We start from the raw sequence: 20,383 nt of genomic DNA on the forward strand, positions 1-20,383 counted from the left end.
AGCTGAGATGATAATTACCTAAGTTCAAGTCACTCTCTCTTGCCTCCCAAGTGGTCTCCCTGCCTATCTGTTCGCTCTTCCCTAATTTATTCTACACACATCAGTCAGAGTGGTTCTGAGAACACATGTGGTCACAAGATTACACTGCTTAAATGTTTGATTGGTTTCCCCTTGTTCTTACAATAAAGTTCAAAATCCTTAACATGTACTGTAAGACCCCATTTATCTCTTCCACTTCCTCCTGTGCCCCTTTCTCTCTGTGCCCCACTTCCTTCTCCTTCCCTTCCTCTGTCCCACACCAACACATACTCTGGTCTCACACTAGTCTTTGCAGTTTTTATTGTGCATGTCCCATGCTCTGTCCTATTTCAGGCCCTTTGCACACACAGTTCTGTTTGCCTTTGATGCTGCTCTTAACTTCTGATTCAGGCCTTACTTAAATGTCACCTCTTCTGAGGAGGCTTCCCTAACCTCCCAGAATAGCTCAAGTTCCCCTGTTTTGAAGGCATTCTGACACACCATACTTCCTAGAATGTGTGTTTTTGGTCAACTGATTACTAGGATGATGTATAACATATCTCTTCCCCATAGAGCATGAGCTCATGAAAGCAGGGGTCCTGTCTGCCTTGACCACTCTATGCCCAGTGTCTAGTGCAGGACCTGGCACGGAGTAGGACTCCATAAATACGGTTGAGTGTGGGAATGAATGCCATGTGGAGCATAGAATGCCAGGGATAGGAGGCTGGTCCTGGGGCTCTACTTGGCGCTGATAGGGAACCAGAGGAAAAGTTCAGAAGAAAAATCCTCACCTTTTAATATTCATAACTACAACCTGGTCTTATCAACTGGCAGGCTAATGGACACATATTCCAATTCTTGTGGAGAATATCTTTGTACGTATAGAAAGTAGTCATTTCCCTCTTTCTTCTATCCTTGACACTGTGGTCCCTGAGCCTGTTTTAACCCATATTTGGAATTGTGAGGTTGGGAATATAGATTGAGACAGTGATGATTTTTTTTTAAAGCAATCAACAACAACCACAATTGCTACATTTAATATTTATTAAGTGCTTTCTTTGTGGTAGAAATACATTATTTCAAAGAAATCTATTAATCTGAAGCAGTAGGTCCTTTTATTTCTATTAGATAGATAAATAAGCTGAGTTTGGGAGAGATTAAGTATCTTGCTCAAAGACCCATTGGAAGTAAAGTTGAGATTCAAATTCATGTCTGTTTCGTACCAGCCCTCAAATCCTTGACCTCTGTTCTGTGTTGCCCAGGGATTCTAGAATTCTGTAAGTGATTTCTTGCTGTCTGATGGTCTTCTGAAACTTAATGTAAACTTTCATCTGAAGTGCTTTTTGAAACTTACACCTGTAATTGCCTCAAGAGAGGGAGACTTCTCTTTCATCTCTTATCAAGAGATCACTGAAAACTAACACATTATGCCTTTGAGTAGACTCTCTCGCTGTAGACTTTCTTGATTTTACGAGGACATTAGCAGGAAGCCAAACACAACAAAAACAATAGGAAAAGCCCCTTGACTGTACTAATTAGGCAGCACGTAAACAAATATGGAAGAGAACACACGGGGGTTTATCGAATCTAACCCCTATTTAAGCTTACTACGTCTAAAATCTTTAAGTTTGGAAAATGCTTGTCAAAGGTCTTAGAACCCAATAGGAGGGTAGATTTGAAGACATATCTACAGGATGAAGTTTTGATGAGAGAAGTGGAAGCACAGATCTACAGGGATAAGTGAGAAGCTGCTTTTCTCAGCAACACGGTCCTGAGATAACTGCCTTGAAGTCTACACGTTCCAGAATCCTTGCTATTTAGTCACCAAGAGAAATTCCTCAGATCTTTAAATTAAAAAGCCAAAATTAGGGGCGCCTGGGTGGCACAGCGGTTGAGCGTCTGCCTTCGGCTCAGGGCGTGATCCCGGCGTTGTGGGATCGAGCCCCACATCAGGCTCCTCCGCTGTGAGCCTGCTTCTTCCTCTCCCACTCCCCCTGCCTGTGTTCCCTCTCTCACTGGCTGTCTCTGTCGAATAAATAAATAAAAAATCTTAAAAAAAAAAAAAGCCAAAATTAAATTAAACATTGGGTAAAGTCTTCCTGCTACCAAAATCGTTCAAAACTTGACTTAATTGAAGATACCTGACCCTTGTTAAACTTTTACCCTCATTATAGACATTTTTAAACGTGTACGCATGCACATGCTTAACAGACTCGTTTATTTGAATGCATAAAAATAAAAAAAACAAAAATGGTACAGAATCTCACTTCCAGAAAACTCTTTTTTTTTAAATTAGACTAATATATGTACCTGGTAATAAAATTTAAACCATGAGGGAAATAAAAATAAAAGCGCCTTCCCACCACCACCCACATCTGCCTCTGCCAGGTCACTGCATTATTTCTCTTCTGTATCTGTCCAGGAAAATTATATATACGCATATAACAAAATGTATATTCTTTTGAAAAATAGACATAAAATACTTAAATATATTTGTACAAATATATGTATAAAGTATATGCATGTAACAAAATATTCTTTTGAGAAATATAAAATATATAAATATATTTGTTTAATTTGTTTAAACATTGTTTCTTTGAAGAAGCCTGAGGTCTGCCTAAATGATGTTGCATCCTCCTACCCTTCCACCAAGAGATTTTTATATTTCTGCCTGGACGGTCAGGGTTCAGTAAGGGAACAGAAACCACACCAAGTATTTTAATAGAAAGAATTTATCGTAGAGAATTGTTAAGTAGGTAACTGAAAAGGCAGATGGAGGACACTTAAGGTGTTATGGAGGTAGCAATTGTAAGAGGCAGCCACTACCCTCAGGACTGGGAGGGCAAAGGGAAAAACTTGGAAGTGTTAAAACAGAGCTGGGAGGAGAACCTCTGCCCCCTGGGGGAGGATGTAAGATAAAGTAACATTATACTAGAGGCTTTGTGTCTCAAGTCCCCACAGATCTGTCTTACAAACTTGGCTGGAACAATGACCAGGGCTGAAGATGCTTGGGGCATTTTTTTCCTGTCCTCCCTACCCACATCCAAATCCTGAATCTTACCATGCTCTGGCCTGCAAAGACAGGGAACTATCATAAGGAGAGTGCCAGAGTATAAATGAGGGTGTTATGATGGCTAGACTGGTTGCTTACTGTTCCAGACAGGTGGAAGGAGGAAGTGGAGTAGAACAGCCATGACCATGACCTTTTAACATTCACTGACCCGGCCCACTAGTGAACTTGAGGCAATCAGCATGACTCAGGGGAGTAGTGAAGCAGGTTGGGAAAGGAGATGTAGAGGGTGGTCTTGAACGCATCTTTTCCCCTAGAACCCCATGGTCCTTTGTGGGATCAGGACTAATAAAAGATCACAATAATACTGACTCCTTATTAGCCATATGGCAACCGAGCCATACGCACATCTGCATCTTAACGATAATAGTGGGGGGTTGAGAGAAATGCTCCCCCCAATCAAATAACAGCCATGAGTGGTACAAAATAGAACTGCCAATTTTTTTTTAAAGATTTATTTATTCATTTGAGAGAGAAAGAGAATGAACAGGGGGGAGGGGCAAAGAGCGAGGGAGAATTCTGAAGCAGGTTCTCTGCTGAGCATGGAGCCCAACGCAGGGCTCCATCCCAGGACTCTGAGATCGTGACCTGAGCCAAAATCAAGAGTCAGAGCTCAACTGACCAAGCCACCCAGGAGCCTCGGGACTCCCTTTTTAAATAACATCATTTTAAACAAACATCTTAGTGATTTGAAGATGTTTCTGGGTCCTGTGGCTATATGCCTCCCTGCTATAGATAAGGAAAGGATGAGTCCTATTCTAAGTTGATGGTAGTGGATGTATTGAATTAGGGGATAGCTTCAGTAACTAGTTAATACTGTTACCTAACTACTGACATGAAGAAGCTTCATATAAACTATTCAAGAAAGTGTTATCATAGTTTTGGATATATCTAAAATTTTAAAAATTTCCAATAGCCTTACAGAGCAAGTCCTTTTAAGCAATAAAGGATAATGAAAGGGGTGCGGACGTTGGAGCCAGAAGTAACTGGGTTCCTGCTGTGGCTCTGACTGTAGAGCTCCGCAGATTTGGGTAACGATTTAGCTTCTATGAGCTCTTACTTACAGTTTCCTTAAAATATAGAAAGGCAATAATATTGCAGTCTAAAAAAGCAAAAACAAAAAGTGATGGTAGATTTTTTTTTTGGACTTGCGCATCTAACAGCCTATTTGAAAAACTGGAGGGGATTCTCACCTATAGCACCGTCGTTAGGACCATCATTGTTTTATTGACCCTTCCCGAAACCTAGAGTTAATGGAGAAGAAACAGGTTTTATTCAGTTTATTAGTTTAACATAATGTCACAGTTATGGAGACTTGCACAAAACCTGCATTTCAGTGCAACACATCAGAGTTTGAAGATGTACGACTTCCCTATATAAGATCCTAGGGTTTCCCCTGTTCATCTTGAATCATTCCTATAATAGAGCTATCCTAAATAATTTCTGAGGAGATCTCTGACTGGGCTTGAAGATGGTCCCACCTCAGCTCAGGTATCACACAGGAGAGAAGGGTGAAGCTTCTTTATTTCTACTGGGAAAATATACCCCACCATATTCATCTGCTTTGTGTGGTTCTAAATATTTGGTGTTGCCCTTTATAAGCAACACAGAAAACACACCCCCTGCCCAAGGTCTTACCAGAGACCATGTCCTTGTCCAGTGTACTTTCCACCTTATACATATACTCTAGTTGAAAATAGTGATTCTTATGGAGGCTTGGTAGAAAGGAAATGTAATCCTTGTCTTCCTACAGATAGTCCAGGGTTTCTCTGACGTAATGAAAAGGAAAATAGGTTTTGATATCAACCGTGGGTGCCTGAACTCATAGGGAAGGAAAGGTATTATTTGAGTAGATAATCGATGGAATCTTGGATTCTTTAAGTTTAGAAAATGTTTGGCAAAATCCCTTCAAATATTTCGTCTGTCCTTTTCTCCTTTGAGGGCTCCAATTACACATATACTAGTTTGCTTGGAGTTGTCCCACACCTCACTGGTGCTCTTTCCATTCTTTTTTTCTTCTTCTTCCCTCTCTGTATTTCATTTTGGGTAAGATTCTGTTGCTGTGCCTTCAAGTGCACAGCTTTGACTCTTCTGTAATGTCTAATCTGCTGTTAATCCCATCCAATATATTTTTTTCTCCTGGACGTTGTGGTTTTCGTTTCTGGAGCTATGATTTGGATCCTAAGAATAAATCTAGCAAGAAGGTATGGAAAACCTTTAAAGGGGAAATTGCAAAACATATGATAGCTTATAAAAGATTATACGGGGATGCCTGGGTGGCTCAGTCAGTTAAACGTCTGCCTTTGGCTCAGGTCATGATCTCAGGGTCCTGGAATCGAGTTCTGCACTGGGCTTCTTGCTCAGTGGGGAGCCTGCTTCTCCCTCTGCCTCTGCTCCCCCTGCTTATGTGCTCGCTCTCTCTCTCTCTCTCTGACAAAATAAATAAAATTAAAAAAAAAGATGATACAGATAAATGAAAATATATGCCATATTTATAAATTTGAAGACTCCACATCAGTTTTACCCAAATGAACCCATAAATCCATGGCAATCCCAAGTTCTAATAGAGGTTTTCAGTAATCTTGAAAAGCTGATTCTAAAATTCACAGGGAAAGGCAAAGTATCCATCATAACTTACATGTTTTGGGGGGAGAATTAAGAGGAGTATTTGTTTTATCAGTGATCAAGATTCAGTTTTTATTATGAAACTGTAGTAATTAAGATAATGCAGGAGTGTTCTAGTGATATACATTTAGACTAGTAGAAGGCAATAGAGAGCCCAGGAAAAGAAACAAACACATATGGAAAATTCGTTATGTGAAAGTGATAGCAATGAAAATCATTAGGGCAAAGTATGGAAAAATGATTTTCCATATAAAAATTAGATCCTTAGAGCACATCCAAAAAATGAATTCTAGGTAGATGAGTGTTCTAACTGTGAAAAACAGCACTTTAAAACTTTAAAAGAAAATTAAAGGATATATCTTGGAGTAGGGATGGATTTTTTTGTGTGTGATTTTATTTTTATTTTATTTTTTAGAGAGAGAGAGAAAGTGGGGGGGAGAGGAGCAGAGGGAGAGGGAGAATGCCAAGCAGACCCTATGCCCAGCACGGAGCCCGATGCAGGGCTGGATCTCATGACCCTGAGATCATGACCTGAGCCGAAATCAGGAGTCAGACAACCGACTGAGCCACCCATGCACCCCAGGGTGGATTTCTTAAAGAAGAGTTTTAAAGTCACAACGTCAGAGGACTCTTTTGCAGATTTTGGACATCTCTCTGTGCAGCTTTCCACTCTGGTGTTCTTGTCCCATAAATGTGAGCTGTGTTGGTCTCCCGGGTGCCAGACTCTTTCTCCTCAACCTAGACTGCTGGACTCTCTTTGGGTCCCACCTGTCTGTACATATATATATGGCCATGTATGTGTGTGTGTGTGTGTGTGTGTATACACATACATACATATATGTGTAGCACCAGAAGTGGAAATAATTCTACCATTATTTTTATAGTTTGAAAATAAGCAAAACAATTATATACATAAACACACACATAATGGGAAAAAAATGAAATAGTATAAAAAACACGCTGAGGGAAGCTAAACATCAAATTTGAGAGCACAGTTACTTGGAGAGGTAGGCTACTCTGAAGTTAATAAGCAGTGATGGTGAAAGTTTGGAATTCTTCGAAGCCTAATGGTAGGCACGTGGATGTTTATTATGTTATTCTGTGTACTTCTTGTGTACATGAAATATTTTATAAGAAAAATGGAAAGGCATACAAAAGGGAGAATAAGAAAAGAATATTGGTTAAAGATGGGGCACCTGGGTGGCTTAGTCAGTTGAGTGGTTAAGCGTCTGTCTCTTAGTTTTGGCTGAGGTCCTGATCTTGGAGTTGTGGGATCGAGCCCCACGTTGGGTTCTCCACTCATTGCTGAGTCTGCTTGAGATTCTCTCCCTTTCCTTCTGCTCCTCCCCCAGCTCTCGGTCTCTCTCTCTCAAATAAATAAAATCTTGGGGCACCTGGGTGGCTCAGATGGTTAACTGTCTGCCTTCGGCTCGGGTCATGATCTTTGGGTCCTGGGATGGAGCCCTGCATCAGGCTCCCTGCTCATCCGGGAGTCTGCTTCTCCCTCTGCTCCTCCCTGGCTTGTTCTCTCTCTCTCTCTCTCAAGGGAATAAATAAAATCTTCAAATAAATAAATCAAATCTTTTAAAAACAGAGTATTAAAGCACATCCTAGGAAGATAGGGAGGTGAAATGGAGTAATTCATGTGTCTGAAAGCCGCCTGGGCAGAAGGCATTGTTGGGGGTGGGGACAAAATGGTAGCCAGCAGAGCTGGTACACCTCTATCCCTCATTAGCAGGATCTCCGTAAGACCTGTGATTTCCCTGCTGGTGCTTTCGCCCTGGTACTTTTCTTTGATGAAACCCTTCAGAACCTTAGCTTCCACAAACACCGCAGATACTCCTCCCATGCCTTGTTGAGTCATCTGTCCACCACTCCTGGGTCACCCCCCTTGCTGGTGAAGACTCGAGCTCTTGGGTTCTTGTCACGCTCTCTGTGACCCACAGATGGTCTCTCGGACTTTGGCCTCTCCGTTTCTTGCACTGCTTTCCTCAGTGACCATCTCTTGCTTGGAGCTTCACCATAGCCTTCTGACTGATTTCCCTTCATCATCATCGCCCCTCTACCATGTCTGTCCTTAACACAGTAGCCAGCGGAGTGTCCTCTCAATACATGGCATCATGTCATTTCTCTGCCCCGAATCCTCTTGTGACTCCCCATCTTGCTCAGAGGAAAACCCAAACTCCCCTTATTGTCTTTGAGGTACTATGGTATCCAGCTCCTGTTGCCCATCTCCTGCTGCTGTCCCTCCTCCCCTGCCCCGTCACTCCGGGCTCCTCCACGCTCCTGCGCAGCAGCCCCTGGCCGAGAACTTATGTTAAGGATATGACAGGAAAACGTGTTTGTGACCTTGCGGGCTTCAGTGTAAATGTCAGAGCCAAGCGGCCGGGAACGCCTGGCTTGTCCAACAGTTGGAAACGCCCAGCTGTTTCAGGGCAGAACACTGCTGAAACCTGATTGCTCTTGACAGTAGCCCGCAGGGTCCATAGAAACATGTTTAAGAATAGGCCTCACTTGCTAAACATTACATCATCTGATCCCCTGACCTTCCCTGTGATGCACTGCTATTCACTAGAATGTAATAGGATTACTCCCTTGATTGATAATAGGATTACTCCCTTGATTGGGATTGTGATTATTTTTGATTATTGCCAATAAATACACGAGGTTGCAGCTGTTCGGGGCAATCACTTGTGGCCGTCGTCCCCTGCACTCACACTCTCTTTTGCAAGCTAACCTGTTTGTGCCTCGTCCTTCTCCCGAATCAACGGTGCTGCAGCTGCGGTGCTGCAGGCGGTGCCGTGGCATCCTGGAATCTTCTGTGCGTGCTCCTGCCTCTGATGTACCGGCCGCCCCCTCTGCCCAGCACGTTTCTACTGTAGCTGCGTGCATGGCGTGTCCTCAGTTCCTGCGGGCCCTTCTCCTCACCTGTCACCTTCTTTGTGAGCCCGTCCCTGACTGCTTTATTTGCAACTGTACTCTCATCACCACGGAGCTTTTCATCTCTTCCTCTGCTTTCTTTCTTTCTCCCTTCCATGTGTCACCTTCCAGGATACTATATAATTTATTTCTTTACTTTGTTTATTGTCTGTCTCCCTCCACTGGAATATAATTTCCATGAGAACAGGGATTTTTTTACATTTTATTTCGTGCTATAAGGCAAGTGTCCAGTATAAGTGCCTGGCACAGAGAAGATGCCATTAGTAGCTTTGGGGGTTCCTGTTCCCCCCCCCATTTCTTGGGGATGTAAGGAGCAGGGGAAGGGTGCCTAGTCCCTGATGCCATGTGCTCACATGGGCACCCAGGGCAATGGCCATCATCTGGACTGGGCTTTGAGCCTCAGCCAGTAAGGGGGCCATAGAGGTGTCCTGAGATCCCAGCTGTGTGACTCTGCTCTAGAGGGTCTCTGTGACTTCCCTGCTTCTCCTGGGGATAGAAATCATGTGGTTGCTCCCATGTCATGAGAGAGCACAGCTACTCTCCAAGGCTGTCTGAGGCTCCATCCACCAAGGTGCTCCATGCAGCACTCCTCCCTGGTCTTTCTGGGGCCAGTCCAGCTCTCAGATCCCACAGCTCTGTCTGGAAGTTCTGTTGCCTCCCCAGGGCTCAGCTTCGGATCAGGGAACGAGGACTTTCTCTGTGGGACCCACTGACATCTTTCTAGTGTTTTCCAGTGCTTTTCCCCCCACTTCTCTTAATCTTGCTTTTCCCCTTTCCTCCCCCAGGCTGGAGATCTTTTGCTAGTATGACAAGGATGGCCGTCTTGCTTTGGCTCATCTCTCGTCTAAGCTGTGAATCCTTTCCATTTTGCTAAGGGCCTGGGCTTTTGAAATCGAAAACTAGGACAGACCCTTTCTTTCTGCATTTCGCCCTCACCTTCTCTTTGCTGGGATGCTTTCATGGGAAGAAGGGCCAGGGGACATGGGGGAGGGAAAGCCTTGGGCAGGGCAGATTGTGAAATATTTTTAAAAGACAATCACACCGTGTGATGCTGATAATGACAAAACAACAGTGTTGTAGTTCACATCGTTTGTGCACTTAGTGTACGCCAGTTCTCCTAGCTGCTCTCGGCAACGCACCTCCAGTAATCAGCGCAGCACCTCTACCTGTATTTATTATCGTGCTTATTTTCCATAAAAGCAAATTGAAGAATAGTGAGGGAAAGGGAGTTGCTCAGGTCCCACATTTTGCAAATGACGGGCCTGGGCTTTGGAAGCAAGTCTGCTGTGTTGAAGGCTGTGCTTAACCACTATACCTCCTGGCCCCCTGGCCACACCCCCAGAGCCTCAGGACCCTGGGCCACGGAGATGGGGATCAGTTGAGTCTCCCACATTCCTGGTGCTCATCCAGCAGGAGTGGCATTGGCCTTCCTCTTCCTTCCCTGGCTGGCCAGGTGGGTCTCTCCATGGTGCCCCCATTGTCAGCCTCTTTCTGCAAAGCTGGCTTCCCTCTCTGCTTCTGCTTCAGGCCCATCTCATCTCCTTGGAGGAGTCCAAGCTCCCTCCCCTCCTCTTTCCTCCCCCCACTCCTCCTCCTTCCCTCTTTCCTTTCCCCTCCCTCCCTCTTCCGTTTCCCCTCCCTCCCTCCTCCCTCCTGTCCTTCCTCCTCCTCCCTTTCCCCCCCTCCCACCTTCCCTCCTTCTTCCCTTTCTCCCTTGGTTTGGCTTTACAGATAAAATATAAATTTAGCTAAGAGCTCATACCACAAAAAGGGAAGAAGCGATAAGTATAAGCAGCAAACAGAGTTTAAAAGTAAACACCCTGCCTTCTCATCTCTGCTCTTGGGGCCTCCAGGCTGCCCTTCTTGACCACCGAGTAAGGCTGAGGAGAGACCTGTACTCTTCCCCCAAACTGCATGACTTTTCCAATAAGCAGAAGGCCTGTGGCTTCAGGAGGCCCTCCCAGCTCCATACTCTCTCTGTGGTCAAGTACTGTTCCTTTGGATAAACAAGTTAGCTCTGAAAACTCAGGTATCAGACCCTGCTGTCTTAGCGTGACTTAGCTCCACTGGCTGGCTCAGATAACGATTCCCAGGGGAGCCCTCATGTTGATGGCAGTGGGGAGGGAGGGGAGGAGACTCGGGAAAAGGTGGAGGGCTCTGAGAGGGCCCTGGGCAGCTGACAGAGGGGGCTGTGTGTCTCTGCAGGTGAGGACTCCATCAGCACCCTGGGCCTGATCCTTGGCGTGGGGCTCTCGCTGCTGCTCGTGTCCATCCTGGGCTACAGCCTGGCAAAGTGGTACCAGCGCGGGTACTGCTGGGAGGGTGAGTGAGCACCAGACCCACCAGCCCAGCTCTCGCCCACCCCTCCTCTCTTGTAGCAGTCACCAAGGCCGGGTGGGGCTGTGAAGTCTTCAGCATGGCATCATGCAAAAATATTTCCTGTGGCGGCTGTAGTGCTTGAAGACCTGAGTGGCAGAGCACTCGAATAGGAGGGGGTGGGGTACTGGGCCTTCACGGAGGCACTGAGGGCTCCTCCTACCCAGCCGCAGGCTGTCTCTCTTTTCCCTCAGAGCCCACAGGAGTCCATCCCCAAGGCCTGTGTGGGCCTTGAGGCCAGGGGCAGTGGGCTAGACAGCGTCCCCCACAAGTTGCTCCCTATGCATCTCTTCCCCTGCCTGTGGCCCTCTCCCAAACTTGCTCAGCTTCCGCTTCCCTGGGAGTCTCCCAGAATTTGCTGCAGCACCCCCAGCGTCGAGTCACATCTGCGCTTCCCATGGGACCCAGGAGAGCTGGCAGGGCATGTGGGAGCATTTCTCAGACCTGCAGTTGACGTCCACAGCTGCCACGAATGTTTGCTGAGCACCTACTATGTGCCAATGTACTTTTGCCTAATAGGATTTTCTTTAAAATTCCACGTAAGGTTGGAACTCTTAGTTTCTGTTTTTTATAGATGAAGCCGGCAGGCTGTAGTCTCAGGGTTAGAGAGTGGTATAGTCTGGATTCAAGCCCAGGTCAGCTTCTTTTGGGCTCTACACTAGGACTGCCTCTTTCCCAGGGTAATCAGTGCCCTTAAAGGGGGGGATGCCTAGCCACAGGATCTGCCCCCCCCCCGAAAGCTGGTGGTTCTGTCTGGGAAGATGGGGTACGCCCATGGGCGTGGGGCAGGCAGCAGACAGTGAAGGAGCTCCGGGCCCTCCCACAGCATCCTGAGGTCCAGCCCAGCCACCCTGCTCCTCCCAGATGGGGTGAGGGAGCCCCATTGTTCCCAGTAGCGTGATGGACAGGTCTCCCTGGGGGTACTAACCCTCTCTTTTCTGATTGTCTTTCTAGGGCCTAATTTTGTCTTCAACTTGTACCAGATCCGGTGAGTAGATTCAGAGCAGATCTGGGTGGGGTTAGGTAAGGAACCAAACACACTGTTTCTCTTCCTTGTCTCCTCCCCGTGCTCCAGGCAAACAAGAGCAAAGGAAGGAGCTGGGGTCTGTTTAGAAAGTACCATGAATAAAAACTTGAACATGGACAGGATTATGTAAGACCCTGCTGATGGTGATCCTCTTAACATTTGCTCCCAGGCAGGGACCAAGCATTCATTCATCATCTACTCATTTATTCAGGAAGGATCTATCGTTGCAGGTGTTGTGGTATTAGTTTCTAGGGGGTACGATGAGCATAGTCTCTGCCTTTAAGCATTTCACTGTCTGTGGTGGACACAGGCCCGACTACAAATAATATAATCTCGGGCACAGTGTGGTGTCAAAAAAGAGCAAATGGAGACCACCAGGGATTTAGGGAGTGCAGGTCAGGAAGGGCTGCTGCGGTAAGCCATCTTATCCACTCGCTGCCCCAGGGCAGACCTGCTCTTCCTCTGGCCCTGAGACATGGGCCAACTCCTGTTCTGGAAGATGGGTCAGTCGGGGAGTCCTGGCCAGGAAGTCCTTCCCATGCTCTGGTCTAGGGAGTCGGGCTCCCAAGGAGAGGCCAGGTTCTCAGCTCCCAAGACTTGATTGGATCATCTTTCTCAGGAACCTGAAGGAGCTGGAGGTGGGTCCACCCTTCACCATCAGTGGCCATGTCAGCAGTTCGGACGGCGGCTACATGAAGTTCTCCAACAGGCTAGTCTGATGGAGGAGCGTCAGCCTCTGGAGTCCCAGAGAGATGAGTGGAAGGTTGGTGAGCTCCTGAGTAAATCTGATGTCCTAGTAAGGTCCTCGGATGGCGCACGCATCCAAGCCCAGCACCAAGGACTGTTCGGAACCCAAGAGATGATTCGGTTCATCCCCCCTCCCACTTCTGGGGGGGTTGGGTCTGTGGGAGATGATCTCAGGCACCAAGGCCCAGGGTCATGCTGTCCTCACCACCGGCTGGCAGCGGACTGCTCCTTTCCACCCGTGCACCCAGTCCACGTCCTGCCTTTCTTTCCTGCGCGTATTCAATTTCTAATCAGATGGCAGCTTCTGTCTCAACCCTTTGCTCTGACTTGAAGGTTCTAGATGGCCACTCTCTCCAAGAAGCAACACTCCAGAGTGTCATTTTTGAACCGAAGGCCCAGGAGCCATCCCTGCTTTGTGGCCTGCTGACCCTTGGGTCACACTTGTCTTTCCCCTGCCTTCTAGCCCATCCCCCCTCCACATGGCTGTCGCTTTTTCCCATCTACTTTCTCCCTCCAGCAATCCCTCAGGGACGCCCTGTTTCTCTCCGAGCTTCTCCTCTGGCCTGGGAGCAGCCTGGCCGGGTGCGGTGGTTTAGGGGAACCCTCCTCTCTTAGTTGTCCTTCCTTTGCTTTGCCTGCAGGGGGAGGCTCCTGCTGTGGCGCCTGCCGCTCATCCCCCCGGGCTGCCTTCACCCTTCGGGGTCTTCAAGGCCTGGCCTGGTCCCTCGTTGTGGATGATGAGGAGTCACTTTGGCTTCACCACGGGCCTGCAGTGGGAGAACCCCCAGGAGGAGTTTGGGCTCTGGACAGAGTCTGGTAGAGTGGCAGTGGCTTTCTCCTACATACAGAAAGGCAGGCATTACCGGGGGTGGGGGGGTGGGGGTAGAGACTGGCTCTCAGGGGACCCCTGAGCCTGTGGAGAGGTTCCAGGTGTCCTGGAGAGCAAAGGCCTCCCAGCTCAACCCAGTGTGGGCAAGACCTGCAGCCCACCGGGGAGCTCTCCACGGGGCGTCCCCAGACACTTCCCCTCGAAGAGCGGACTCCAGAGGCCGGAAAACCAGTCATATCTTCAATAGGCAAAGTCATGTGGGAGTGGAGGTGATTCCAGATGCTGTTTTTAACCTTCCTACCAGAAGCCAACTTCCCCTAAGAGCTGAAGACTGAGCTTGGCCTTTGCTCTGCCCCGCCCCACTTGTTGCTTTGTTCTTACGTACTTTCAACCTCCCCATACCCCTGTCTATACCACCTGGCTCTGTTTTCCCTGCCGCTGACCAGCCTCAGCGCCTCCAAACCATTTGGAGGTCAATGCTTAAAACAGTCTAGAAACATGGTCTTATTTTCTAGGCTCCCGCGATGGGTGGGCATGGGTTGGGGACAGAGAGCTCAGTCTCCCTGTGTTCTGCATTTCCCGTGCCAGGCTTGCCCTGTGATGGGGAGGGCAGACCAGAAATGGTGGGAGTCGGGGAGGGGCCCAGGCCAGGCTAAAAAAAACCCAACAGCTAGCTAATGCACAAGGGAAATCACGAACCAAATGTAGGTTGGTGGACAGCAGCACTATTTGCCTTGTGAGTCATCGTTCTTTCCTCTGGTCTGCCCTGCTGGACCCGAGGTGGCGTCCACACCGGATGTTGTCTTAGTAGGCCCTTAATGCAGAGTCGTTCCATCCAGAGAGACTGCGTTCCTGGGGCAGCTATGGATGGAACAGGGCCTGACAGGGGCCGAGCCACTGCTGAAACCTGCAATTAGAACTACCTGCCCATGTCCCAGCACCGAGGCCAATGAGAAGCAGGAGCCCGGGACAGTGATAGGCGAGAAGTCATATTATTTGTCTTCCTATACTCGCTTCCCCAGGGGCTGGATTCTTTCTTGCTTTGGGTTCTAGCCAATTGCAAAGGAAGGAAGGAAAGGAAGGAAGGAAAGGAAGAAAGAAAGGAAGGAAGAAAGAAAGGAAGAAGGAAAGAAAGAAAAGAAAGAAAGAAAAGAAAGAAAGGAAAGAAAAAAGAAAAGGAAAGAGAGAGAGAAAGAAAGAAAGAGAAAAAGAAAGAGAAGGGGCCTTACCAGCCCCTACCCCCTTACTTCCTGCCAGGATCTGGTGGGCCATTCTCCCAGCATAGCCAAGCTCTGACTTAGTAAACCAAATCTCTAAATTTGGAGGTCTTCATCTGGGCCCCAGTGTTTCTATCCCTGAGTTGGTGAGGGTGGGGCAGAGCCCCCCGGTGGCTTCGGATCCCTCCCTTTCTTGAAAGCTTTATTGGGAGAGCAGTGAGGAGGGGGGATGGACTGACTTTGACATCCTTCTTTGAATTTCAGTGCTGAGGGCTCCATTCCTTAACCCATGGGGTGTCCAGCCTCAGTGAAACTCTCAACGATGCCCCGTCCAGCATGGGTCCTGGGGCTGCAGCCCATATCGGGCTGCCCTAGGTCCCTAAATATGCTCAGGACTCCGAGACCTTGGGGAAACTTGAAAGGATGGAGCCCAGGGCCCAGATGGTCCCGCCCTGGATTTGATAACTTCAGGTAGGGACACAGGGACAGCTGCTGAGGGCTGGGAGAATGGAGGGTATTTCCCATCCTTGGGAGCGGAACCGAGACTGGGCTACTTCCTCTTTTAGGGTCCTCTGACGTGTTCCCTGTCCCCTGTGCCTCCTTCTTGTTTTCCTGACTTCCGCACTCGGTCCTGCTGGCTAACACAGCGTTACCCTTCACCCCAGGCCTCACCCAACATATTTTCGTTGAGAGCCCTAAAGTAGCTTCCAGCTTGTTCAGAGATGATTGGGGAACAGTGCCTGGAAATCTGGCTGCGGGTCTGGTTGGGTTGGGCATTCAGCCCCATGGCCATGCCAGCACCTTCCATAGAGCCTCCCCCTCCTCTTAGCTGTTCTTCTTTCCACGGGCCCCAAGAGCCAGAAGATAGTCCAGAGAGCCAGCACTTCTATGGACTGGCCACTCCCGGTCCCTCTGCCAGCCTGTTCCTCTTTAGTGTCCTTGCCGGGGCTTCCCAGAATGCCTTCTCCCTCCCTGCTGACCCCTCCCAGCCACAGCTGGTCTCCATGGTTGGCCCAAGTGTCCCCTTCCCTGTGGCTTTCCTCAGGGTGCCAGACCTGCTGCCACCCATTTGATCCTGATGGCAAAAGGCCATGATTCCTCGGTTTGTCCTCCCCCCACCCCGCAACAGGGTGAGTCCTTTGTGGGCAGGGTTATGTCCCATAGGTCTTCAGTAACCGCTAAGAGTAGAGCACGTAGGAGGTACTCAGTAAATGCTGCCAAGTGCAGAAACACCGACTGTGGCTATGGAGGGCTGCCTTGTCCTGGAGAAAGAGGCCCTGGTGACCCGAGAAGGAGCAGGAACTGCTTGCACAACACACAGTCCACAGAGAGCAAATTATTTTCATGCACGTTACTGTGGCTTGAACCTTGTGGCAACCTTGTGACGTGGGGCATCGTTACTGGCTGCATACCGCATCTGGCGAGAGAGAGGCTCAGAGAGGTAGCATGCTTTGCCTAAGGCTACACAACTGCTGACTGCCCTGGAGCCCGAGTAGAGCGTGAGGCCTCACAGGTGTAGCCTGACCACAGGCTTAGTGGGATGAGGATGGAACACGGGAGAACAGGGTCTGGTCTTGACCTGCCCTGCCGTGTTCCGTGGCCTTGGGCTAGTCATTCACCACCATGGGCATATATTTTAGCATCTGGGTATTGAAGGATTGGACTACTTCTCCAAGGCTCTTCTCTTTTACCTGAAAGAGAAAAAGGACCTTATCTGTTTGTTTGTATGTTTTTTTTAAAAAAGATTTTATTTATTAGAGCGAGAGAGAGAAACACAAGCAGGGTGAGGGGCAGAGGGAGAGGGAGAAGCAGACTCCCCCCTGAGCAGGGAGCCTCATGCGGGGCTGGATTCCAGGACCCTGAGATCATGACCTGAGCTGAAGGCAGACTCTTAACCGACCGAACCCTCGTACCTTTTTAAAAATCTCTCTCTTCTCAGTGTCTAGCATAGGACCTGGAACAGTTCACTAAACAAAAGATACAAGTACGAAGTATAGTGATAACTTTCTGACTTAGGAGGTGACCGGTGACTACGGCAGTTCCTTTAGACTCCGATGGTCTAGGATCTGAAATATTCCTCAGCTTTTCTTTGACTTTGGATAACTCTAACCAGAATCCAAGACCGGACCCTTCCCAATCAAACCCTTCATTACCAGCAACCAGTTTGCTGAGCACGTATTAGAGTGCAGGGCAGGGGCTCTGTATGCAGTCTCCCCTCATCCTCACGGTGGGGGAACAGGGGATCAGGGTCCAGTGAAATGATTTGCTGAAGGCCAGTCAAGAATGTATTTTCTTTAAAATGGCTTGTGAGCCACTTATAACCTCTGTCCAAGTTCACAACTTCCCTGAGCTCCCGGCCCCCAAGGAAGCAGGCCCCTCCTGCTGGCCTCTAATCTCTTTTCCGGGTCCCCGGGTGTGGTGAGAATAGCCCTGTCCTCAGCTCTGAGCTTCTTGCTGGTCCATTTCTTATTCTTCCTTTTACTTTTTTTATACCTCCCTTGGCCTCCAAATTGTCAAATTCTGCCCCTTCTTTACACCAGCTCGATTTTCACTTCCGCAGGGAGACTTCCTTAAGACTGGTAGATCTTCTCTTCTCACTTTTTTTTTTTTTTTTTTAAGATTTTATTGGTGTATCTGAGAGAGCGGGAGAGAGAGCACAAGCAGGGGGAGGGGAGGGGCAGAGGGAGAAGGAAAAGCAGGCTCCCCACTGAGCAGGAACCCCCCCCACCCCCCACAGTGCAGGGCTCGATCCCAGGGTCCTGGCATCATGACCCGAGCCGAAGGCAAATGCCTAACGACTGAGCCACCCGTGAGCCCTGTTGTTTTCTGACTTTTAATTACAAATACTCTCTGGCTCCCATAACAATTATTATTCCCTTGTACTCATTCATTCATTCATTCATTCATGCAGCTTCTATAATGTGCTAGGAACTCCTAGGCACCGTGGAGGCACCCAGTCTCTCTTGAGATTAACTGTGTTCTCTCCTGTTTGTTGGGTACTTTCTACAGGCAAAATTCAAGTCTTCTACCTTTTCTGAGTTCTCTACGGTAGCTTATATGGCTCTGGCCATAGCCAGGAATATCTCAGGAAATTACGTTGAATATTTCTCAGTCTCTTCAGGGAAACTTGGGCTTTGCTTTATCCCTGGTCCAGTCTTGGGTGCTTTGAAAACCAAGGCTTTTGATTTTTCTCCTCCTGTCCTCAATTGTGTGCAACCCTGGCCATCATCAGATACAGATCTTGACCTAGAGCACACACAGACGTGACTTTTTCTGTTTAAAGGCTACCTTAAGGAATGGTCAGCCCCAGGAAGAGGCTGGGCTGGTGAGGAGGGGGCGGTGCTCCCCTGTATAGTAATGATCTTGCCTCATGATGGTGGCCATGCAGGGGCCAGCGTCTGTGGTGCCTGCTCTCTGCCCCAGGGGTCCGAGAACCTCAAAGTGGGAGCACATAGGCGTATCATTACTATATTTAAAAAACTGCTTAGTGATCAAAAGCTGTCTAGAAGCAGTGAGATTTAAGCAGATCTGGTACAAAACAGGAAGCCAGTGGCCTGGTGAATTCTCACATTTGGGGACCAGAAGTGAAAATGTTCTGTCTGCCCAGAGTAGCAACAGGCCAACAAAACAACAGGTGGGGCGACGGTGGAAGCCAAGGCCTTGGTGGGGTCCCTGTCTCCTGGATTTTTACCTGCAGAGCCATAGGGGTTGTCTTTCCCTCCCCCAAAGCCTTAGGATAAGTTTTTCATATAGAAGCAGTGAGCCATTAGGAAGGAGATGGGCGGAAAACTGTAAGAAGCCTCCTGTTCCGTGGGAGCCCCAGTGGCTGGTGGGGCGCAGGTGCACTGTTTGGGTAAGGCTGCCATCGGTCTTGAGGACAGCGAGTTCCCTTCCAGCTGTGAGGCTGTTGCAAAGCGTGGTGACTTCAGCTCCACAGAGCTGGGGGAGGGGGTGCGGGGGAGGTAGTGGAGACACCTGTGTGTGCGTGCCTGTGCGTGCGTGTGCATGCGCGCTGCAGAGCTGTAACCCACGGAGAAGGAGCTGTACTGTTGCCTGCTCTATTCCCAGAGGGCCTGCCCATGGCAGATGCTCAATGACTGTTTGCTAAAGGAGTGAATGACTGCGTGCTGAATATTTTCATGGTCCTTTGCCTTGCTTCCTGACCACATCCCCTTGCTCTAGACTTCCTGTTTGGTCTCTAGCCCCGAGTCCCTACAATACCTAAGAGCTATAGGGTAAATATCGCAGGGAAAGGGATAATCTTGGTATAATACGGCTAAGCTAAGACGACGACAGACCTGAAGATAAAAAGCCTGCTTTCTTTTGGGCTCAATTTAATGTCTCCCAAGGAACCCCCCAGTTTCAAGCTACCATCGCCAGCCTTGCTATGCTCACGTTTGGATATCCTACTTCTTCAACCCCTTTCATATGCTTTTCCTTGTGAGAAAAATCCATTCGTTCATGCATTCATTCTTCATCACATTTACAGATCACCTCTACTGTATGTTAGGCATTGGTTGGGTGTGAAGGATACAGGGATACAGAGGTGAGTCAGTCATACTCTAGAGCTCACGGTGCACTAAGCATACATTCATTGGTACATTCAGTGACGCAGGATGCCTGCGGCAGTACAGAGAGAAGTCAGACTGAAGAGTACTCTGCATTTGGCTGGGAAGACTGAGGCCGAGTTGACATGACATGACTGTGAGCTGGGTGAGCTGAGAACCCACCTGTCCGAGTTCCGGGCCAGCCCAGCGCTCTTTTCACTCCATGGGTCTGTTGCCTCTTTCTCTTTGTCCGTGGGGCATCTCCACACCAACGGCCTTGCCAGGAGAGCCTGTCTCTGGACTCGTCTGTTAGTCTGAGTGCCTGGCAAACACTCCCTTTACGTGAGGGTCCTGTGGCCTTCCGTGCGTCCTGCTGCTCAGTCCTGCTAGATTACATGGGTCTTCTCATTGCCCCGGGTTTGAATGGAGGGCTCAGATCTTATAATATCTCAACTTTGGGGAGTGTCTCCCAACCTCACTTAGCATAATTTAATAAATCTCACTTCACTCCTTTCAATTCAGTCCAAAAAATGTGCATTGAACTCCCTAGGTGGGTCACATGGCCCCGTGACCCCTGGGAACATCTCCCTCACAAGCATGAACAGCAGGTGTCCCAGTGCCCCGCCTTGCATCCTCGGCCCCACCCCCAATTCCAGACAGTTCTGAATGGGCTCCCACTTCGTGCTGACAAATCTCATCTCCAGTGCCCACTGCTCAGCACTTGCTAACCGCCCTGGCTCCTTGTTTTCTGGGGAGGGGGTGCCCATGCAGCCCCATGCACCAGCAGTCTGAGAGTGTAACACATCTGGGGGTAGCCTCAGCCAGCTCAGAAGCTGCTGGATCAGGGCTTCTCCTGTCAGTGCTCACGGGACCATTGGAAGAGGCCTCTACATGCTCCTGGGATCAAGGCCCAGTTGATCCCAGCATGACTAGCTTGATAACATAGTCTTGTTTTGGCTTTTTCTTCTTCTGGTTTCTCACTCTTGT

At 48.5% G+C, this 20,383-nt stretch overlaps 1 protein-coding gene across 1 annotated transcript; it reads left to right on the forward strand.

Annotated features, from left to right (window-relative positions):
• The first annotated feature begins 2,811 nt into the window (after window positions 1-2,811).
• Window positions 2,812-12,813, forward strand: SMIM35 (small integral membrane protein 35). Its single transcript, XM_087868029.1, has 4 exons — window positions 2,812-2,928; window positions 10,837-10,975; window positions 11,984-12,017; window positions 12,676-12,813. Exons 1-4 carry the CDS (start codon window positions 2,812-2,814, stop codon window positions 12,773-12,775), a joined length of 390 nt encoding a protein of 129 aa, XP_087724155.1. The 3' UTR covers window positions 12,776-12,813.
• The last annotated feature ends 7,570 nt before the right edge of the window (window positions 12,814-20,383 follow it).

Source organism: Ursus americanus, chromosome 16, assembly GCF_024610735.1.
Source record: "Ursus americanus isolate L20-20 chromosome 16, mUrsAme1.1.p, whole genome shotgun sequence".
NCBI lineage: Eukaryota > Metazoa > Chordata > Mammalia > Carnivora > Ursidae > Ursus > Ursus americanus.

Coding starts and splice junctions, on each gene's coding strand:
- SMIM35 (XM_087868029.1), top strand. CDS start 2,812: ATGGAGGTAGCAATTGTAAGAGGCAGCCACTACCCTCAGGACTGGGAG. Junction 2,929..10,836: donor TCTGCCCCCTGGGGGAGGAT/GTAAGATAAAGT, acceptor GGCAGCTGACAG/AGGGGGCTGTGTGTCTCTGC. Junction 12,018..12,675: donor TTCAACTTGTACCAGATCCG/GTGAGTAGATTC, acceptor CATCTTTCTCAG/GAACCTGAAGGAGCTGGAGG.